The sequence below is a fragment of the Epinephelus moara genome, chromosome 21 (assembly GCF_006386435.1).
Source record: "Epinephelus moara isolate mb chromosome 21, YSFRI_EMoa_1.0, whole genome shotgun sequence".
NCBI lineage: Eukaryota > Metazoa > Chordata > Actinopteri > Perciformes > Serranidae > Epinephelus > Epinephelus moara.
Genome location: NC_065526.1, coordinates 8,619,376 through 8,634,049, shown reverse-complemented (window position 1 = coordinate 8,634,049; position 14,674 = coordinate 8,619,376). Strand labels below are relative to the sequence as shown.

Sequence of the window (14,674 nt, the reverse complement as noted above, 5' to 3'; positions counted from 1 at the left end):
ATGTGTCAAGTTTGTAAAAAACACACTTTATTTTTAAGTACAGTGAATTTCCAGCACATTGTTTTTATTTTGAAGTGTCGTTTCTTGCTGTAGAGTGAGTGAATAATGGACAGATACTTGACAGAGACAGGGAACTAGCTCGACTGCATGGCCAAACACAAGAATGACGCTGAATGTATTGAACAGTGTGGATCTTGAACAAATGACTAAGGAGAAATCTGGACCTCGTGGCTGGACCAATTGGGAACCTGTGATTTAGGGAACAAGACGTGTCACCATAGATTCATTGAGGGGTAAAACTTTCCCCTATTCCTACTTACATTTTGGCAAACTGGCCATTAAAAGTATGCAGAATTACCAATTAGCAGTTCCAGTTTGTAATGTACCAACGGATTTACAGACAACTATCAGTGGAATAATTTATACTGAAGAATAATTTAAAAGTGATCCTCAGGCAAGAGTCAAAAAATGACAAATATTTAGTTCACTATCACAGAAAACTTAGAAAAACAGGAAACTATCACACTCAAGAAACTGGAGCCAATAAATTTTGGGCATTTTTGCGAAGAAATGACAAACTGTCAAACAGTCAATTTTCAAATAATAGCTGGCAAATATTTTTCTATTCATCGTTTAACGGGTTAATTAAATACACACATTGGCTCTAACCAAATTTACACTCACACCTACCACATTTCTCACTCTCCTCTAGTACTATCTTGCCAGGCAGATGATTTGGGTTTTATTAAATCAAGTCTCATCCACCACATCAATACAATGCAGATGAGGAGAATTTCATTTGTGGGGTTTACAGCATTCAAAAAATGTGTCTTTCAAGAACAGTGTCCTTGTTACTGTGGATTATCCCCAGACGTCAGTGTGAATAGTTTTTATTGGGACCACTTCTACAGCAGAAAGTACTTCTAATGTTTCAATTTGGGTGAACTGACCCTCAAGGAAATGCTTTGCTGCTCTGTTGACTTACAAAGAAAAAAATCCCCTTGATTTTACAAACCTGCATAAATGAAGGTTAAACAGAGTACAAATAAAAATAAACACACTGGAGGATGCACACACACACACACACACACACACACACACACACACACACACACACGACCACACACCCAGACACACAGAGTCAGGATCTATCACTCCTTTACGGTGGAGTACGTCAGTCTGAAGTGGAGCTCTCTTCTACTGCCACTCCCTTATCTGCAGTCATCTGGGGAGACTAGACATAAAATAATCTGACAGTTCAGATCAGAGTTCTGCTCACACAAACAAAAATACACACACACATAGGGAAGCTAACATCTCTCCACACACGCACACACACAGATGTGTGCACGGTGGGCCACTGGCAGCCAGCAGAGGGGGCTGTCTTTGTCTGACATTGAGACAGCTCTTGTTGGCTGGAGGTCATTGCTCAGATCAGTCACATTTAATCGTGTTCAGATCCTCTCCTGCTCCCCCGTGTCAGGTGTACTTGTACTTACGTGCTGCTGTACTTGAAGAAGTCAGTGTTTTCACACAACTTTCACACATGCTGGAGTGCCACAGTCTCTCTCACACTCACACACACGCACCTGATCATCTTTGTTTATGAGCACTGAACACTGCTTTGGTCTGACCTTCACATCATGAGCATTAAACTACCTGCACACTTCGTCCCTGCAAGTACGCTGAAGAAGATTTAGGGCTTGTTGAATGGTCATCACTTACAGTGGCACTTTGCACAGGGGTCCTTCTCATACTCCAGCAGATCTGCAGCACGACTGCGAACACTGGTGTTCCTCCGCAGTGCTCCACCATCCCGCACTCCTCCATCCCGTAGGCGGGCTGCTTCCTCCTTGGCATACACACCCAGCTCCTGGGTGTACCGCCCATACATCTGTGAGCATGAAAAGACAGAAAAAGACAGCTTTTATACAGGTGGTGTGCGTGGGAGGCAGTGAAAGAAATGTCATAATACAGTGTTGGGTCACAGTAAAGATAGTCAGCTTGTGTAAACACACGGAGGTTCAAACTGAGAGTAAACAGGGCCAGGTGTCGGGAGATTCGCCGCCTGCAGCTCACAGCTTTTCTCCAGTCTTTTTTAGAAGAAAAAAATCCACTCCACTTTGACTCAACAGTCTTGTAATGACCTCTTTTCAGACAGATGAGCAGACAATAAGCTCCACCTGTCAGCTACCAGCTGATTAACTCCACAGGGCTGCCACACAATTGACTCCTAACGATAAGAGGCGGAGTTCTCAGCAAACGACACATAATCAATCGTGTATAAAGCCTGCGTCTGAGCCATAGGAACTGTTATTGCAATTCTAGCCAGTGTGCAGTTGCTTATACCATAATGGAGCTTTTCAAGTGTCTGTTTGGTGTGTTGGTGGTTGTTGTTTTGGCTTGTGGTGTTACTGCCCAGCATCACTGGACGCTGCCTCTGCAGAAACACCAACCTTCTCCTTCTTTTCAGCAGCCTCAGCAACAGCCGCATGTCCCTCCACCTGCAGCTCCCTTTGATAAATGCCAGGTGGAGCAGAGCAACAAGATCCAGTGTGGGACTGCAGATATCACCGCTGAGCAGTGTGAAAACATTAACTGCTGCTTTGATGGGTGGCAGTGCTACTATGGGAAAGCAGGTACCTGTGCTCTCAGGGCAGTTTCTAGTGCCTCTCAAACAAATGCTTCATGGTGAGTAACACAACTGCTGCAACTGAGAATTAATCCATGTATTCTCTCCTCACCCAGTGACTGTGCAGTGCACCAGGGATGGCCAGTTTGTGGTGGTGGTGGCTAAAGATGCCACGTTGCCCCACATTGATGTGGAGTCAGTCAGCCTGATGGAAACAAACAACCCCTCCTGTACTCCTGCGGGCGTCACCTCTGCTTTTGCAATCTTTCAGTTCCCTGTGACTGCATGTGGCACCACACTCAAGGTGACTGGTCCAGTTTTTACTTCAGCTAATATTTGAGAAGTTAAATATGGTAAAGTCTTCACCTAAATTTTTTATGCACTCAAATATCAAAAGATTCAGTTTGCGATGATGTAAACCTGTGAAACTGGAAGCTTCTCACATTTGAAGATTCAAACAGTGTCATGTGTTTCCTCAAATAACAATTGAACATTTTCTTTTGATTCCACTCCTCCTGCAGGAGGAAGATGGTTACGTGGTGTATGAGAACCACATGTCTTCCTCGTATGAAGTGGGAATTGGACCCAGAGGATCAATCACCAGGGACAGCCATTTTGAGTGAGTTAAAATCAATCTCATTATTGGTTTTGGTGGCCTGCTCAGGTTTCCTGAGATGTAAAGCCATCTGCTCTCTCCCAACAGGTTATTGTTTCAGTGTAGGTATTCTGGCACAGCTGTGGAAGCTCTCATCATGGAGGTGAATGCTGTTCCTCCACCTGTGCCGGTCGCTGCTGCAGGACCCCTCAGAGTGGAGCTTAAACTGGGCAACGGGCAGTGTCACTCAAAGGGATGTGTCGAGGGTGAGTGACCACAAGACTCTTAAAAGGGTGCCAGCTGGTGCTGAATTTCTGCATCCACTAAAACTCTTTTGATTACAGAAGAGGCAGGGTATAGCTCATTCTACACTGCGGCCGACTACCCAGTCACTAAAGTGCTGAGGGAACCAGTCTATATTGAGGTGAACATCCTGGAGAGGTCTGACCCAAACCTTGTCCTTAACCTGGAGCACTGCTGGGCCACATCTACACCCAATCCTGACAGCCTGCCACAGTGGGACCTTCTGGCTTATGGGTACATTCTAAAAAGGATTTTAAAGTCAAAATACATCTTTCCTCTTACCCATAGTGTTATCATTGTAGATTGTTTCAGTGTGAGTTGCTGTGTTGGAAATATCAGCAGTAGAGATGTCTGCTTTCTCTAGAATATGATGGAACTAGATGGCACTCAACTTGTGATTAAATCGCCAAATTTAAAAAACACTAATCGTCCAGAAATCATGACCCTGGTTACTCAAGATAATCTGCAGACCCTGTTGTGAGCAGTTTCATGAGAACTCTTTTCTACCAAACTACACCCACCAACCATATCGTCACACAGAAGGCAGCATGCTCACAACAAGGTCTGGACTATCTTGACTAACAGGGTCATGATTTCTGGAAAGAGACACTGCTGTTGAGTTTAATGTTTTAGTGCTTTGAGCACCACAAGCCAAGCGCCATCTAGTTCAATTATACTCGAAGGCAAAACTCCATGGCCGATATCTCCAACACTGCAACTCGCATCAAATGTCTAGACTGATACACAAGAATATGCATTTCATTGCAGAGGTAAACTATCTAAAAACAGCTGTGTGAAGAATTCTGTTAACTTGAGCTCTTGTTGGTTTCAGGTGTCCCTACGATGATGACCGTTATGTAACCACAGTGGTGCCTGTGGATGGCTCCTCTGGGCTTCAATACCCAACACACTACAAACGCTTTATTGTTAAAATGTTCACATTCGTGGATCCAAACACCTTTTCTACCCAGAAGGACACGGTACAGATTAGGCGCAATAACATCATTGGATGCTACACTTTACAATCCAACTGTAGCTGACACAATATGCAATCTGCTTACTTTTTCAGGTGTTCATCCATTGTGCTACAGCAGTGTGTTATCCCAGCAGCACAAACTCTTGTGACCAGCCATGCCACCGACAGCGTGAGTAGCTCAACTGTAAAATGACTGCAACAAATGGTTTACCAGTGTATAAAATGCCTGACAATCTAAAGTTAACAGTGTCAAGAATTGAACATTCCTGATGAGCCCTATTAAGCCACAGCAGGCTGCCAAATAAGTTGATGGCCTCACAGTCCCTGGGCTTACATTACCACACTGAGTTTAAATTTGTGAGGTGGAGAAGTCAATTAAGTACTGGATCAGCTATCTACCTAAATTTGTCAAGACAAAGTTCTATCAGTGCATCATGAAGCTTCCCAGTGAAAAATGGAAGGCAAATCCTCACTTGGAGGATCTTGAACTAGAGACTGCTTGGCATCTTTACTAAACAGATGACGCATCACAACTGATACACTTCTGTCAGATTATGAATTTGCCAAATCAAGTGATAGATGAACCCTTTCTTTTGCAGGAAGAGCTGTTGCTGCAGCGAGGAAAGTCTCTTCCAGTCGGAGAGCTCTAGTCTCAAGTGGAGAGGTGATCATGACTGAGCAGAAACCATCTTCTCCCAACACCAAATTGAAGAGATGACAGTCCACTGGCAGCCAGATCTGGCCATGACTTTTAATAAAAGCTTGTGTAAAGCTCATGCTCACAACTGCGTCTTGTTTGACTTGCTCTGTCAAGGTCACTCATACATTTTTCTGCTGAGGTAGATTTTTGTGCAGAGGCAGTGTAGTTGAAGCATGTAATGCAACCCCTCGTCCTGATTTGTGCTGAGAAATCACAAGATTGCATTACAAGTGAGATTATGCTACAAGTCTAACTCTAACATATGGCAAGAATAGACTAGTTATAAGCTGAAAATAATTGTGGTTGAGGCTGAGAACCAATCCAAAAGACATGTTAAACTAGAAACACCAGTTTTGCAGTTCTGTGGTATGAGTAAATCTTTGGGTGTTTGGGAAGGCAGTCGCCAGAATACACTGAAAATGCACCCAGCAAAGTACAGCCTGCAGCAAGCTGCCACACAATGGCTATGGAAAGCTGCAGCAGTTGCTGAGCTGTGACTTTAGCCAAACTAAAATTTGGGGATAAACTTTGAGTAGCAAATTGTGGGCAGAGAGTACCTGCAGCTCAAATCCTGTGACATGCTGAGCAATGTTACAAAGAATTTCTTTCCACCTGAAATGCCTCGGTCACAGATATGTAACATGGCAAGCTGCACTATGCTGTTTTCGCTTAAATTTTTGGCATTGTACATCTCTGCAAACCTTGCAGCAGATCAGAACTTGCATTTTAACAATGCTGTGGTCTGTTTAGGCACATAACACTTGGTTCTGCTTTGGAAAAGATCATGCTACAGCTTAAAAATACCCAGGTTTGGTGCCACAATCACAGCTGGAAATGTTGCCAAGGTCTTGATAAAATAAACCCATTGCTGTTGGTCTTGGACACTGGTCTGCAGCTTGGCAGCCATCTCGCCTAGATCTGAAGCTATTCAACATCCCCTCCACCTGATAGTCAGCTCGTACATGTAATCAGGACTACGTCACTTTAGAAATGATGTCAACAATTTCTCCTGGCGACTGGGCTGCTTTTTAGCTCGCCACAGCCACATTAAGATGAGCATCACGACTCCTTCAGGCTCACTGCTTGTCTCCTTCCCATTCTCTCCCTCCTCACTCTTTATTTTGTGATAACAGTCCCTCTTGGTTTCTCTGTATGCTACAACTTGCAACATCTCTCCTCCACTGCTCTGCACACCACCTCCCTTTTTGTCCCACTCCAACCCGTCCACCCCCTCCTCTCATTGAGATGGGCATCACGACTCCTCCAGACTCGCTCTTTCTGCTCGCATGCACAGGAGGTGCAGAGGGAAAGCAGAGCAGCCGTATATGTTCAGTCTGACTGGCGAGCAGAGGGAAGGCCCATGCTGTCAGGGATGCTCATCTCCATCCACGTTAACTTCCAACCTGCTGGGAAGCATTTAAGCAAAACGTAGCTATACATCATATTCAGACAGCAGCACGGCCTCGTGTGTAAGCCAGAGAATCCCAGAGGAATCAGCCAATAGGTGCCAGCTGACGAACGCTAACAACTGCTGCTGTGTGGACATGCATAAACATGTTAGCCGAGTGAAATGTAAACAAGTTTTGCCACTGTCAATTAAAGCAAAGTGCTGGATGCAGGGTTTGCATGCATGTTTGGCATTTTAAATATTGGGTGGATTAAGCAAATGGGTCACTGAGTGAAAATCAATATTATTCAGGCAAAACTCTACTTTTATTGTAACAAAAATTATAGGGGTATAAAATAACTGGCAAATGATATCGACATTGTTTGCTCTCAAACCGTCTGTCTGCATTTCTTTAGAGCTATTTATTGAAGTGGATTCTGTTGGGTCTTAAAGCTGCAGTGAAAAAAAGAAAAATAAGTATTTAGTATTCAGCTTTGTGGGGCTATTAATGCAAAGGCAACACAACCTTCACACCACAGTGGTCAGCATAATTTCTAAAACTCAGAAAGGCATTCAAATGTGCGTCAACGGCATTTTGTAATTTCTAGTGATTATCATGTATTAAGATTATTTTTGGCTTTTTACCTCTAGTGGAAAGAAAGCTGAGATGCGATAAGGAAAACAAGGGGAATGAGAGCATGCAACAAAGGTCACAAGCCAGAACCAAACCGGTAATTATTGTGGATACTGTGTAAAGGGGCAGTTCACCACAAAATCAAAAACACATATTTGTGTAGTGCAAAATGTTGGAGATATCGGTCGTAAAGATGTCTGCCTTCTCTCCAATATAGTGGAACTAGATGGCACTTGGCTTGTGGTGCTCAAAGTGCCAAATAAATGAAGCTCAGCATAACTGCCAAATGTTAAATCTGCTCCTGTCAGCTGTCACTACAGACGGAATCGTCACGCCCTCCTCCAGTCACCTTGTCCAGAGCCCAGGACGAGCTCATCAAAAGCCTATCGCTCTTCACATCCAGACCCTCAACTTCCTCTTCATCTCATCTCGTCACCACTACCACCAGCGTCAAGACCCAATGGGGGTGGATCCCTGGAATAGATGACATCATGATGGGGTCTAATCACCAAAAAACTTTTCACATTTCTCATACTTATGCGCACATGTAAATTGATATTCTTTTCCCTCACAACAAGTCTCTCCTGATTGAAATACATTTGAAAAACTCAACAGCAATGTCTCAAGATAATCCACAGTCTTTCCTGTAAGCAGTTTCATGTAGGAACTACTTTCTCTTTACCACCTGGCAACTGTATCACCATGCAGAAGGAAACATGTATGAATGAGAGCTTGTGACAGCGCGAGATATAAACATAACTGGTGTCCTCCTCAGCTGAGCTAGCTCAGTGGTGCTAGGTGAGCTAGCAGTAGAGGCATGCTTCTGATAAATGCCACTACAGGTAAGAGAGAAAATATGTGTTTTTGATTTTGGGGTGAACTGTCCCTTTAAATATTTGATACAAAAATGTTGCAGATGGAAAAAAGTATCCCCCAAATGGAGAATATTTTGAGGGCAGTTCCACTTCTTCCTCATCAAAAGAGAATCAATGTGTCTGTTAGTATTTCATAAATTAAACGACCCATATCTGTCAACTTCTAAAGATCTGGATCAATAAATGAAAGCATGGAGGAAGAGTGACTGACACTTGCTGGATTTCCTGGTTGGTCTATATTTGTATCATCACTACATGAGGAAATGAAATCTACTCAAGGCGACACTGAATTACAACTTTCCTACTGTATTTTGTGTGTTGGCAAAAAAAAAAAAATTCACGCACCCACACCCACAGTATAGACACATACAAACCCACCACCAGCACCAGACAAACACCCACTGGGAGAATAAATGGGGCCTGTTAGTGATTCTGTCTTTGGCCTGTGTGAAAGCAATCACTGGCCATCTGGAGCACGGCCCCCTGGGAGAGCAGCAGGTGGGACCCTGTGGGTTAAATGAGCTGTTATCTGTAACCAGTTCACCTCCCACGTGACCAACTTCTGTATCCACATTAGTCAGTTTACCTCCCACATCAAAACCCTCTTCACCAGTTAAACTCCTGCCTCCCACTGGTTGCTATTGACTTGTTTGTCATCGACCGTTATGCCGACAGAGTAAAGTTCCAGTTCGGTGCAAAACAGTTTCACAAGGGAGGAAATTATGTTCACTACAAAAAAAAACTGAAGGATAATCCAACTAACCGTCATCTAACTAATCCCATTAAACAATCATAGACTGAAAATGCAGAAAATCCATATTCTGACATGGCTCACATCACAATTCTCGTCCTTAATGTCTCATTTCAACAATGATTTTCATAGTTGAAAATAGAAACACAGAAATACAAAGAGGTAAAAATAACTCTTAAGACCCAAACAGCTTGCAGAAAAGAAATTACTGACTTTGCATCTGGTAAGAAACTGCAGCCTCAGACTGTTTTACAGCAGCTTTTGTTCAGTCCAGATATTCTGGGAATATGAGGCGGCTGTCTCTACTGTGATAAAATAAAAATATGCATTGATATTGTAAAGTCAGTCAATAGTGACTAAAAAAGCCTTTAAATGTCTTCCCCACATTACATGTACATGTTTAGAGATATTAAAATAAGAGTGACTGTGTGCGGATTAGAGGTGAAAAGGTCAGTTTTACCAGTTTCACAATAAACTACAGTAAATTCCCAATGATTCGTGTTACCGTTCAAATTCTAATTTTCATTACAACTGTGTTTGATTACTGCGTTTTCAAAAACTCACAGTAAATACGGTCCAGCATCAACAAACAGTCTGCCAAGCACATGGTGCCATCTTTAATGTTAATTCACATCTGATATGGTTTCCAATTCCTATGTCATTATTTTAATGTTCATGCAAACAAAAAGTGCATAATGCTGCTAATTTTATTTGTGGCTGTTGATGTAAAACATGGTGACATGATTTCAATGTGTGTATTAGGGGTGTGCCATATCATTTCATTCACAATAATACCGGTATGATTTTAATATGACATGAAAAACCCATATTGTGATACTCGCAATATTTCAGCTTGATGACATATTGACATCTTACTGTTACCCATGGCAACAGCAAGCATGGCCGAAAGCGGAATTATTCCCGACTCTGCAGTGGTTCTAAAAAGAGGAGCAGCTTCAGTAGTGTGGAATAAACTGTGGCGTCCTGAATGCTTTATGAACAGCCCCGGACTTCCCAGACTTTTAGCGAGTTACTGCTCAGAGGGAACTCATTCAGCGGCTCCTCTGGCAGCAGCACAGCATAGCAGATGTATAGTTAAAAGCATTTATGCTCAATTAAAACAAAATCAGAAATCAAAAATCAGACTATTGGACATATCTGTGTATGTGTTGGTTGATAGGTAACATGAATCTGCAGCACAGAAATGCAGAACGAAGTCTGAGTTAGTTAAAAAAAGGTGTCACTATTAGATACTTTGTCGATTAGAAAGCACTGACGACATGATATTTCAACTGCCCTGCTCAGTAGGGATCTTGCTATGAATTGAAAAAAATATGTTTTATATTTAAATGGAAAATATCAGTATCTGCCTCAGACATCCAGTATCAGACGGGCTACACTGCCCACCACTTCTAGGTACTGACAAGGGAAGCACCTTCACTATTACCAGCTATTCTAAAGCAATTACATGTCACTCTGCAGCACTACTTACTACACCCACAGGTCCATCTACCGGATAAATACTTTCCAGTAAAGCACCACATGGCCACCAACTGTCCACTGCGTCAGACCCCCCACTTTACTGCTACTTCACTCACTCTGCCAGCTCTCTCAGTCAGACCATGTGCAAGCCTAGCCTTAGGCATGTTATGAGACAATGGGCCCCTGAGCAGGGGTTCAGGCTTCAGGCTGTTGTGAATACTCTGTTTCCAAGTTGTTGTTTTTTTTTTAAATTTTGGCTATAAGCTGACGTCAGATCATGACAGGTTCTTTATATGGTCATCTGCTCCAGGCATGGCACTGCAAGTGTCTACATGATACAGCCTACACTGCTACATGTAGCTACATGCTAACATCAGGGAAAGTGTTGTTGATTTCTCCCTGATTTTGGATCGTATTCCTGCTGGAACACGCCTGGTTGTGTTAAGAAGCTTTTATTGGAGATTTTTCCTGGGAGAAAGTGATGCTATACTCAGTTACAGTCATTCCCTCGCTACAGTGACTAGTGATGGTTATCATGAAGACTTTTATTAACCTTTATTTAACCAGGATGTCCCATTGAGATTGAAAATAAATAAATAAAACAACTATTCAAATATAGTAGCCTCTAGCACGTTACCACATTCCTTATGATGCCCTTTAGATCTATTTGAAGATTGTTTAATGTCCAAGGTGCATCATGGGAGAATGCAGTTTTCCCCAGATCTGTTAAAAGCCGGGGTACATTACTACTACTCTTAACAATACTCCTTATCGATTCTTTTTCATTTCTAAATAATTGCTTTTTAGAAAAATATATTAATTTGAAAAAGAATAATTTCAGAACAGGATTACTGAATATTTTAAATGGAACTAAATGCTGTTTGCAGAGCAGCAAGTCATTTCTACAACAGCAACGTCACTATATAAATAACATTTCGGACATCACAATACTGAGTGAAGTTCAGGTTTTATCAGTAACTATGAGTCATTCCTCCTGTCCTCCTGCTCCCTCTCTGCTGATGTGATTCAGGCTGTTTGTGTCAGCCAGCAGCTTTGTTTAAAAGTATTTGCCCAGTTTTAACATGAGTGGCAAACTTAGCTAAACGGTTAGTCTACATACAGACAGCTGTTTGTTAGCTTATTTGTAACAATTCGCCATTAGCCAAACTCGCATGCTGTCCGGTGGATGAGAGACTGCGGACAAAGCATATTGAAATATCACTGTCTGCATGTTAACATGTTTATGCTTGCTGGACACATGTATTGATAAAGTACTGGCTTTTTACTCGCTAAGGTTTAACTGCACTTCCAGTAACGAGCGTAGTTGCCTTTGAATACTTTTCAGGTTATCTTCACTTTGGTCAGCCCCGGCACAGAGCGCAGGTGAGAGGCTGCAGGATGATAATGAATTAGATCAAAATGTTCATAGTACAGATAAAAGGCCGGATAACGTCGGAGCTTATCAATACCATCCCTAGCAGAGTCGCAGAGCCAGACAGTTTTCTCAGGTCAGGAGCTTCAGGAGAAAGGCGCTAAAACTGAGCGTCTCAGACAGAAGGTGAATATAGGTGTTCAAACACAAACAGTATGAGGAAAATAAAGTGTGTAGACCACTGAAGCATGTAAACAAATTACAAGTGTGAACCTGAAAATGAGCAAAATAGGTACCCTTTAACTGACATTCATTCACCTGCATCATACAGGATTTAGAGTACAGGCACACTCAAAGACAACAGCACAATAAATAGAAATAAATTCAACTGTATCTTAACAACACAGGATTTGTAGCATGTGTACATTCAATTAAAGCAAAAAGCACATTAACAAAATACACCTCTCTTAACCACAAATCAAAGTTCTTTTGGGGCTCTGTCACTGACATCAATGATAAAGCCCTTTAACCATGCAACAAGAAATGCAAAGTGCAACTTCAAGCTGAGGTTCTGGTTTACGAGCCCTCTGAGCACATGGGCTCCTGGGCCTGGACCCGTTAGGTCCATTCTGTAATCCACCTGTGAGTCTAGCACAACAGATGAGATTAAAAAGTTCTTCATTATTCAGCTATTCCCAGGGCAGTATAATTTATTCATTGTGAGGAGACAGCAAGGACAAATATTTGACACTCTAATGATGGAGGCTTGAACATCTAAAACTATCATCCTTTCTGCTTTTTATTATTAATAAATATTCATTAGACGAATTTAATCTCTTCTTTTATGGTAGCCTGTGAGAGAGTGAAGGGACCTGTCGCTGCGGCGAAAAAGATGGATGTCTCAGACCCTTAAACTCCCACATACTGTTGTGGCGGTGTGATTACTTTAACGCGTGCTGAGTGTGTATTGATGAGACCGGGGAAATAACGGGAGGACTAAAGCACTCTGAGCTAATCTGAGCAACGGAGCCTCCAGGGACGAGATTGAAAATTGAATTAGAGGAGGAAGTGACAAATTTGACTCATCCCGCAGTCTACATTTACATTAATATAGGTAGCGGAGGCTGCTTTTAGAATAGTTACCTATGAGTCAGAGCTCACACACACACACACACAGAAACACACACACACAGACAGCAAAGTAAACATGAAAAACCTTGATGCTGTCGAGCAGACCCTGTGCACCCAGACAAGTGAAAATACACCAACACACACTCTGATCATATTAGTAGAAAGCAGCACAAAGGATGGGGGAGGGTTGGGGGTGATGTCAGGGAGACTGAAGGATCAAGCTGAGAGAGTGACATCTTGTCAGAAAAACACTTGAGGGGGGATCTGGTTGTTTCGCGTACATCATGACACTCATCCACAGAAATTACATTTGCAACAGGTTTAAAATGGGCTTTACCAGCAGAGAAATAAAAACACTCAAAGTTTGTCTACTCAGGGCTCTAAATACCAGGTGCATAAGCCTGGCAGTGCTCCTAAAATATGAGCTGTGCATGTAATTCTCAGCTCTACAGTACATGCACATAACTTGGTACGGAAAATATGGCGTGCAGGGCAGCCAACTCTCACGCACTGAGGCTCACAGTTTTCACACACTCTCATGTCACACGTCCATTTTTTCACACAATCAAAAACAAATTTATAACCGATAATGTACGTCGAGCCACAATAAGAGGACACAGCAAGACAAGACAAAAAAGCACAGCAGCACTGTGTAAAACCTAGTGAAGCCAGCCACTGCTTTGAATTTGAAGTGCATCTCTTCCTGCTGTCACGTACAGGTCCTTGGACCGGCCGAAAAAGATGAAGAAAGACTCGCAATAGAGCAGTAATTTATTACACATCATATCTAGTCAGTGGCAGTGCTGATATGATAATAAAACATTTCCATAGAGTGCCCCAGCCCAGAACTGAGTCCTAAAACCTGAAAATGAGCTGGCATTTTAGAACTCCTGGTTCCCTCATGTCAAAGTCAGTGGGTATTTTGACTGGCTTTGCTTAGATGCCTGAAATAAGGTCTGTGGTTAACACAAGCTTAAGAGACTTTGAGGGTTTGTTCTACAACATAAAATACATTGTGAATTTTGAAGCTTTTATGTGTCTTAAAAAAAGGTAGCTAAATGAGACGACGTAACATCATCACATCATCATCACACCAAGCGTGGCTTCAGAGCCTCGTTGTGGTGGTGATGTTAAGACATGCGACTGTGGTGCAGTTTGTTTTTAGCCGAACGGTAGATTTTTACTTCTGGTGATTGAATTTAGGCCCCAAAAATGATAAAAGTGGTGTTCATTTTTGAAGATTATCATGCTGAATAAAATGTGTCATTATTTTAGTAGTTTATTTTCAGCAATAATCCAAAATCTAATAGTAAAATTGCACTGGCTTTTTGGCGAGGCTGACAGAAAAACGTCATCCCTGGAGCACTCTGTTAGGTTATATACAATTTAAAGTAACTTCACAGTACTGTACAGAGAAATTCAGCACTGTAACATACTGAAAATGTCCTCATTGTTAAAGTCTCACAAATTAAATGATTAAATGTTTCCTTCAGAGGTTTGCTGAAATTTTCGATGTAATCCTGTTCAGTATGAGCCTGACTGTGACCATGTAAAATCTGAACTTATTTACTTAACAGTTTTTCCAGAAAATTAAAGGGAGAGTCAAATTAACATCTCAGCACTCTGCAGTTTCCTAATATTTGAACTGTCATATACGAGAAGATGTTTGATTTCTTTTGGTTGGATCCAGCCGCAGTCGTTGCTGGTAATGCCAGCACACCAAATGGTGCTGTAATTTTCAAATGTATTTTTTTTTGGCACTTTGAGCACCACAAGCCTAGTGCCATCTAATTCCATTATATTCCACAGACAACGTGATCTCATCCAAACTTGTCA

At 42.1% G+C, this 14,674-nt stretch overlaps 2 protein-coding genes across 2 annotated transcripts in view; one reads left to right on the top strand and one right to left on the bottom strand.

The window, feature by feature from the left end:
- The window catches only part of clcn2a (chloride channel, voltage-sensitive 2a), a 54,230-nt gene that overhangs the window by 33,950 nt on the left and 5,606 nt on the right, over nucleotides 1–14,674 (bottom strand). Inside the window, exon 2 of the mRNA XM_050033348.1 lies at nucleotides 1,726–1,894. Within this exon, the coding sequence (XP_049889305.1) occupies nucleotides 1,726–1,894 (169 nt within the window). The remainder of the gene's footprint in view (nucleotides 1–1,725; nucleotides 1,895–14,674) is intronic.
- LOC126383005 (zona pellucida sperm-binding protein 4-like) lies at nucleotides 2,324–5,273 on the top strand. Its single transcript, XM_050033349.1, has 8 exons — nucleotides 2,324–2,639; nucleotides 2,749–2,936; nucleotides 3,154–3,251; nucleotides 3,336–3,493; nucleotides 3,572–3,764; nucleotides 4,363–4,510; nucleotides 4,600–4,675; nucleotides 5,106–5,273. Exons 1-8 carry the CDS (start codon nucleotides 2,354–2,356, stop codon nucleotides 5,222–5,224), a joined length of 1,266 nt encoding a protein of 421 aa, XP_049889306.1. The 5' UTR covers nucleotides 2,324–2,353; the 3' UTR covers nucleotides 5,225–5,273.